This window comes from Etheostoma cragini, chromosome 11 (genome assembly GCF_013103735.1).
Source record: "Etheostoma cragini isolate CJK2018 chromosome 11, CSU_Ecrag_1.0, whole genome shotgun sequence".
Classification (NCBI taxonomy): Eukaryota; Metazoa; Chordata; class Actinopteri; order Perciformes; family Percidae; genus Etheostoma; species Etheostoma cragini.
The window spans coordinates 19582125-19590018 of record NC_048417.1 but is presented as its reverse complement, the minus strand read 5'-3'; the positions used below and the strand labels follow the sequence as shown (position 1 = coordinate 19590018).

General features: G+C 38.3%; 1 protein-coding gene across 1 annotated transcript in view; it reads left to right on the top strand.

Annotated features, from left to right (window-relative positions):
* Window positions 1-6732: 6732 nt before the first annotated feature.
* LOC117953009 (general transcription factor IIF subunit 2-like) overlaps window positions 6733-7894 on the top strand; it is a 46880-nt gene continuing 45718 nt past the window's right edge. Inside the window, exons 1-3 of the mRNA XM_034885705.1 lie at window positions 6733-6930; window positions 7486-7559; window positions 7667-7685. Of these exons, the coding sequence (XP_034741596.1) occupies window positions 6865-6930; window positions 7486-7559; window positions 7667-7685 (159 nt within the window). The 5' untranslated portion in view covers window positions 6733-6864. The remainder of the gene's footprint in view (window positions 6931-7485; window positions 7560-7666; window positions 7686-7894) is intronic.

Here is a 7894-nt window from a genome sequence, read left to right as displayed (position 1 = left end):
CACATTTGATGACTCAAACATCCAGTCACAGGCTTTTTCTATGTAAATTGCTGCCCCCTTCATACACCATAACCACTTTATTTCAGCTGTGATTTACTGAGGCGGTTGTAGTTTTTCTAGTCTTGCACATGTTTTGTAAAATCCAAAGATGTGTTAATACTAAAGTCACAAGGTTAAGTGAGATATTGTCCATGGCAGAGTCAGACCATATGTTTTTTGTTCCAGGTAAATGTAACATGAAAACCCACACAGTCAGGAAGTCACACATAACCTTTTAGTTCTTGTTTCAATCTTGTAGTTGAATGAGGGTAAATGCCTGAGTACAACAACAGCTAGCAAACTACACACCTGACTGTGCCATCCGTCATCTGTGCCTCGAACCCTAGAAAAACAGACTTTTTTGTGGTTGGCACTTACTGCATGAAGCATGTCATGAAATAAATATATGTATGGTAAACACAGTGGTTGCCGGTTCGAGTCCTCGCACAGACCAAACTATGCTTGGGTCTTCTTCTTCTTCTTCTTCTTCACTTTTCAGCTTGATTGGTGTGAATGTCTAGAAGTCTAAATTTGAGACACTCCTCAGTAAAAGCAAATATATTGACTTCAAGATAATAAATAATAATAAGAAGAATTTGTGTTATGGCTTTAGTGTTAAAAAGATATGGCTATGTCATTATAAAAATGGTTGCTTATGTTGTGGCATTCTGCAATTCCAGTCTGACAAACAATTGAGGAACGAGACAACATTCTCTTAGATAATGTTGTCTTGTTCCTCACTTGTAACGGTAATGTGGCACTTATTATGCTCAGAGCATGGTACACAAGACAAAGATAAGTTTGAAAAGTGCACTCTGATGAGAAGTTAGCTGTCTTTTTCCCCCCCTGGAACAATCTTATCTTTCTCCTTCTGTTCATAGTCCCTTTGGCCAAGGTTGCTTCTCATCAGCCTTGGCTTCTCGGATGTTAACAATTATGAAACCCTCTCGCTGCTCTCCCACAGGCTGAAGCATGACGTCTTTTTGTTTTTGGCAACATTCCTTGACTTCTCTCACAAGCATTTCCAAACACAATTCAGAATAATCAAGCATATGAAAATGTAGTCATTGCAAACCATACAATAAAGAAAGTCAAATATGATTACACTTGCAAGATTGTAAAATGTATTCATTATTGCATTGACTGGAGTCAGCACAATGAATTAATCAAAGCAGTAACCTTAGATCTGCATGTCTAACTGATGAGTGAAAGGGGAACTTGAGAGCAGCTGGTGGAAATACTGTATTTAATAATGGAGGAGGGAATCTAAAATGGCACAGACTCACATTCAAGTCGAACTTAAAATAAAACTACTTTAATGTGGCTAGAGGGGCAGGGAGGACATGTGTTTGTAATAAATGTTTGCAAAAATAGGGATAACTAATATGTAGGATTGTAAATGTATATATGGGTTGTATTTTTTTAATCTGGATAATAGAAGCCTATCTTGCTTCTAGAATTTGATGGCAGTTAAAGTGAAATTAATGATATAATTTAAACCGTGTATATACCCAAAACAAAGTATTATTAAAAATGTTTTTCCTTCCAAAAATTATAATTTCTTTTGAAAGACCTGTAATTATGGCACCCTCATCAGGTCAATCCGTGTATTTGTTAAATGGTGAATGAGTGGGAAGATGTATCCTCCCTCAAGGTTTAAAGTACAAAGCTTAAGAATGTAACCGTCTCATCAACAGTATACAACTAATAGTATGTAACATATACAATATTAAACTATAGCCTACGTGTTGTGCGGTTGCTGTGTCTAAATGTAATGTTGCGGCATCTTTGCTACTGATCCCAGTTAAGCCATGTACAGTAGGACAGAACAACATCTGTTTGCATAATGCAGGTTGTAGAAATATACAGAAGCTCTTACAGCTTGGCATTTAACTTGCCAGATCACACCTGTTCACATGTACATCAGTGACACAGCCTTTCCACCCGAGGGAGCCACACTGCAGTGTACAAGTGTGTGGAAAAGGGAATATTCATTGAGTTCTCAATAAATGCACTCCTCTATGCACTGTTAATTATACAGTAGACCCATATGTTTTTTGATGGAGACTTCCATTTAGAATAAGGGACCACATCACTTAGCACTCATCATCTCAGCATTGCTCCAGGAACATGACAGATACTTAGGTTTATTACAGACATCAGCTCAGTAGAATACCATTGGGATGAAGTGAAACAGGAGGTTTTAGATTTTTGAGCTCTATGCTGCCTCTTTCCCCTCCTTCTGGTTATTGGCATAAATTACAACCAGCAGCATCTAAAATAGTCTGGAAAGGAAAACGGCTGCAACTTAAGATGTCTACTCTACAGAGCAGGAAAGAGGACGGTGGCCTCTCAGTTCCCAACTTTAAACATTATTTTTGGTAATTTGTGTTAAGCCCCCTCCTCACCTGGTTTAGCACCGAGATGTGTGTTTCCTGGCGTACCTTAGAAAGTGCTATGACAGAGCATTGGTCACTCCATGACATTCTTTTTGCCAATACCTCTAACGAACAGTGCCAGCTATGCTTTGGTCCCATTCTATCTTTTTTTTAAATCAAAATTTGGATATTAGCTGAAACACATTGCCATGTAGTTTGTAACTTGCACATATTTTCTCCATTATTCAATAATACAGCAATCCTGATTGGCGGGAGGCCAATAACAGCTCCACTATGGGAACAGAGGGGGGTTCCTTGTCTAAAAGACATTGTTAGCGAGGTCGGCATGTTGCCTTTTTCCATGGTAGATTGACACATTCAACCACGTTCCTCTTTTTTCTTTTACCTTCAGTTAAGCTTAACACTCAAGGCACACGGTGTCCCCTGGCAGAGGTCTTTGCCCATCTATCCTATCCGGAAGTTATTTACTATGCAGCCAAAAACTTCTGGTATGATATCGAGGCTTTATTAGTTCTTGATGGCATCTGGCTGCTTTGGCCTTCCTATTGAGAGGATCTGTGTTTGCGATTGCCCAGTGCTGAGTATCGATCTTGACTGGCACGACGTTTGGTCTAACATTCCAGAAGTATCCCGCAATCCAGACCATCAGCAAATTAACTACAATTGTATTCATAGGACATATCAATGCATCACATGAAAATACTTAATGTCATATACGCAGATAGAGCTCTCCACGGCTCACATAAATGGAGTGTCAGGAAAGATTTTGGACACTTTGCTGTGCATTGTGGAATCTTTGAAATCCATGCTATAAACTTGTGCTATAGCCTTCTTGCTTCCATCTGTTTGTGTTTGGTCCCTTTTGTCTTCTGCCGGTCTCTCTGTCAATGCCTGTTGTTTCTTTGTGTGTTTGTCTGTGTCTGTTTCTGTGTTTCATGTTTGTGAGCTGGGGCCATTGTTCTTGCTGTTGTGTTTTTGTTGTATCTCCCTCCTTCTTGTATTTCCTCTTTCTGTTTTGGAATGAAACATTTGATTGCAAGGAAGGATTGTAAAAAAGGTGCACTGTGCCTTCTTCGGTGTGTAGTGGACTTTTTTGTACTAATCTATTGTCATCTAGACCAATATTTTGCACTTTTGCTTAAATAAAAAAACTGGATATCAAAAAAACAAAAAAATGTATTAAAGTCAGATTAATTTGTACTTTACTACTGGTAAATAAAAATAATTGTATTCTAACAGTAAACCTTAAAAAGCCCTCTGGGAAATATCTCTGTGTTTATTGGAAAATCTGTCTTTCTTTTGGGTTTTCTGTTTAAAAGACTGTATCCACCAACAAAGAGCTGCCATGGCAACAGCCCTTTAATGCGTTGTGAGCACTCACTGAAGAAATTGCGAAAATGGGATTCATGTATCTATTACAGTCTTGCCAAATCATGTCAGGGTTTGGAGAAATTATCATTTCATTGAGACAAGTGCTTGATCGGGCTGTCAAAATAACATGATGCAATTAACATTAGACAGTTTTTTTAGCATCTAAAGGTTAAGGTTTGTCACAGTTGACACAGTTCAGGATAAATCGTTGTTCTAACATTTCATTTTGTAGCTTATATATCTCCCTAGACGCCTCCTGAAACATAACCAGACTGTAGGCAGAAAAATGCCTACCTCAAAGCAAGGATGACCTTGAGAGGAAAACCAAAACCCTCACCCAGTCGATGCCAAGCTCCTTTAATCCCTGATGAAAAAAGGTTTCAAAATCTTTCAACCTGCAAAGGACTGATAGAGTTTCTCAAATTTCATAGTTCTGGAGTTTCAAACTTGGGTATTAGGAGGAAGTTAGTCTTCATTTTCCTACATACACATCCAAACACACACAACGTTTCAACACGTTCCAATGATGCAGATAAACTGCGGCCAGCGGCAGGGAAACTTTGCAAGCTGTGTCTCAAGAGCTTTTTGTGTAAAGCTTTATGTGAATGTGCTGATGGCTGGTCAGCCTACAAAGGAGCCTCTGAGTTTTCTATAAGTAAAATCTTTGTGTTGCACAGACATGGCTGGCTTGTTATAGGTCACACTGCTGAGAGATCCTTTTGGGGCACAGGAGGTTATTTTGTTCCAAATTCATAAACCAGTGCCAACTGCCACAACGTTCTGCTGCCTATTGTTATTCAAACATGCATCTCAGTTACCATTTATAGCAAGAACAATACATTCATTTTACATGGGCTTCTTAACTTACAGCTAATTGTGTGCTGTGCTGACAGTGCAGGTTTCATACCAATCAAAAACAAATGAACAGTTTCCATCCTTGACACCAGTGTGTCACAAATATTTAGCAAACACATTTATTGCCATGTCTTTTAATAAAGGCAAGAAGGATAGAAAAACTTGGTGACACATCTGGCAAGTTGACTTAAAACATCTGCCTTAAAGCAACCATGGTACTTAAGATGGCATAGTGCTCTATGTGCAAGACTGCAAATGATCTGCCATATGTTCATATTTCACCTTATTTAGGAAGCATATTACACTGAAGAGGAAAAACTGGTGAGGCTGTAGAGTGTATAGACATGGTTTTCTTCTTACTGTTATTTCATGTATTTATTCATTGATTCCTTCGTACAGTAGTACCATGTCCAGCTCTTGTAGTTGTCCAGAAGGTGGCAATACATACTAATCAGCTGCTATCCACCTCTAAATTAAGATGCTGGGTTTAAGATACTCTTGTGTTCCTCTCTCTTCTGTTTCTCTGACAAACAGCTCCTCACTCTGACATGAATTTTAGAAATGAGAAAATGTTCCACAATGTTTCTCCAGAGAGGATCCTCACTTAGACAAAGCTGGATGATCTGCAACATGATCTACAGTGACAGCAGAAAAACCATAAACTACAGGCACTTGTTGTCAAAACCAGCTAGCAACATTTAATAAAAAAGAAAAACAACATCCACTTTAATTCTATTCAATCTGGATTTCTACATTATACAAACGTTTACAAGTTGTAATGTTAACTTTCATTTACTATAAAGTAATGGGGACACAGTATTGTTATTTTTGTATATTCAGTATTGTAATTAATTGTCATTTTTCATTCCTTGTATTTTTGGATGCATTATTTACATGCGAGTCACTTTCCAATGATTCATGTTAATGACCTGGAAGCCTAACGTTTATTCACTCTGGTCTCAAGCTCTACATACATAATTTATTAAGCAAAATAATTAGTGCAGTCAGCATTGAACTGGCTCATCTCTTTACACTATTCACAACAGCAGTGGCTCTCACAGAGGGCTCTTTAAACAATATTTGGGAAACCTTTTTTTTTAGCTGCTCTTTTTTTTTACAATAATGCATCACGTTTAATAAGAGCAAAATGACGTAGTCCAAAGAAGAACACGTGCTGCTCCGTAACTCCCAATCTTTTATCACAGTAAGTAAACAATGGAGTATCAGAAGAAGAATCAATCTTCAATAAAGATCAAATTGTGAAGTTGTTTGGGAAAATGAATGCCATTACTCTTCAAGCCTTCATTTAAGTCAAGTCGTATTAACAACTATGATGAATCATGTGCAAACCAGAACACTTTGGAAACACTGAAGAAAATATGTCATGGCCGGTCAGTATGATGCAGTGATGATAGAAATGTGATGGATTTCATTTTACAGACTGTGGAGATAGAGGTTATACTACACATTCATTTTAAAGTATAAACAGGAAAATGTTTTATAAAAACATCACACATCACTGCTCAGCCAGGAGATGTTCTTTAAGTAGTACTTTGAATTGAGAGGTTCTATTTTCCTGAAGGATGTTTTAGTGTGTTTTGACAGCATGATTGTACAAGAGTGCAGGGTGTCGGTTGATCCACATGGTGATGCTACTTGTCTCGGTTAAAAATGGCATAAGGAACCAACAGTTTGAATGGCTTATCATTCAAATTAATACTAATTAACCACTGCCTTGTATGTTTGAAAGATGTGTAAGCATTCTGTTTAATGATGCCTGTTTCGTTTTCGCACTACCCTCTTGGATTTAAATTAGACGTTGGATATTGTAAGTGTGAGGATAGTAAGTGTGAGGTCATTTTTAATTGTGTATTACACTTTCAGTTGAACACTGTTATCTGTAATTCCATTATTTATTTTAGCTTTCTTATCTAAAAAGACGTAATAGGCTATATTTCAAAATAAAAGCAAAACCATTAGAAAACAATTATTTGCAGGCCCTCACAGAGAGATACCCCTTTTTAAGATCTATCAACGTTGTTCTAGTTTTATTGTGAAAGATGAAACAGGAAGTTTTATTTTGAAGTTATTCTAATTAATTGGGCACTCCTGACTAAATTGAGGCGTTTACACGTACCCTGCTAACGTTAGTTCTTGTTAACCGTGGACAGTTTTTTGAAACTCTGACAACATTTAAACCATGTCTGACAAAACGGAGGTTAATCTAACTGGAGTCAAGCAAAGTAAAGGCGTGTGGCTTGTCAAGGTTTGTTCATCACCTACACCTAACAGTTAACGTTTGTTCACCACCTGCACCTAACTGTAACGGTAACACAGTTAGCTACTTATCCACCCGTCCCAACAACCTACGTAAAGTAATGTTTACTGAGCTAATTTAGCTAACATTATCAGTTTTACTAATTAAAATGTTTTGTTTTTTTCAATGTCGAAACTAAAAATTTGACAAAAAACACACGTCAAAGCTCGTGTTGAGTAACACGCCAATTAGTATTGTGGTGTAGCCTTACATGTTTGCTCGTGCTCTGACGATTTATGCTGCCTACTCGAAAAATGCAACCATAGTGCAGGTTCCAGGATGGCGATAGGGCAGCCCTAGCTCCTCTGCCTCAGATTGATTTACCCCTAAACCATACTCCAGCTCTGACAAAACGGACTGTGGAGGTCTGGCAATGCGCGCCTCTGATATTCGTAATCTCCCAAGCTCACCTCCAACTAGCACATTTCGATAGGGAGCACATATCGACAGAACACCTGTTATCTTAATACAAGTGACCTCTTAATTTGCCATATCTCTCACCAGGTCCCAAAGTATTTATCTCAGCAATGGGACAAGGCCACGGAAAAGGGGGAAGTTGGAAAGATTACCATTGGAAAGTATGTTGTGGAAAGCTTTAAATACATTATTTTGATATGCCTAGATCATGTCCTCATTATCAGTAGCGGTAATGCACACTTTTTCTGTCTTCTCATCCACCTGACAGGAAGCAAGGCAAAACAGAGGTGAGACAGCTTCATATAATACTTCACAGACAGCTATGTGATTTTTGGCTGGACCAAAAACTCTCTCCCCCTGCCTGTACTTCTGGTACTGAGTGAGGAAGTCCATTGGTAGGAGTGAATGCAATAATGTGAGTGTTATGGCGGTTTTCCACTGCGTGGTATCTACTCGACTCGCCTCGGGTCTACTCGCTTTTTTTGGTTTTCCATTA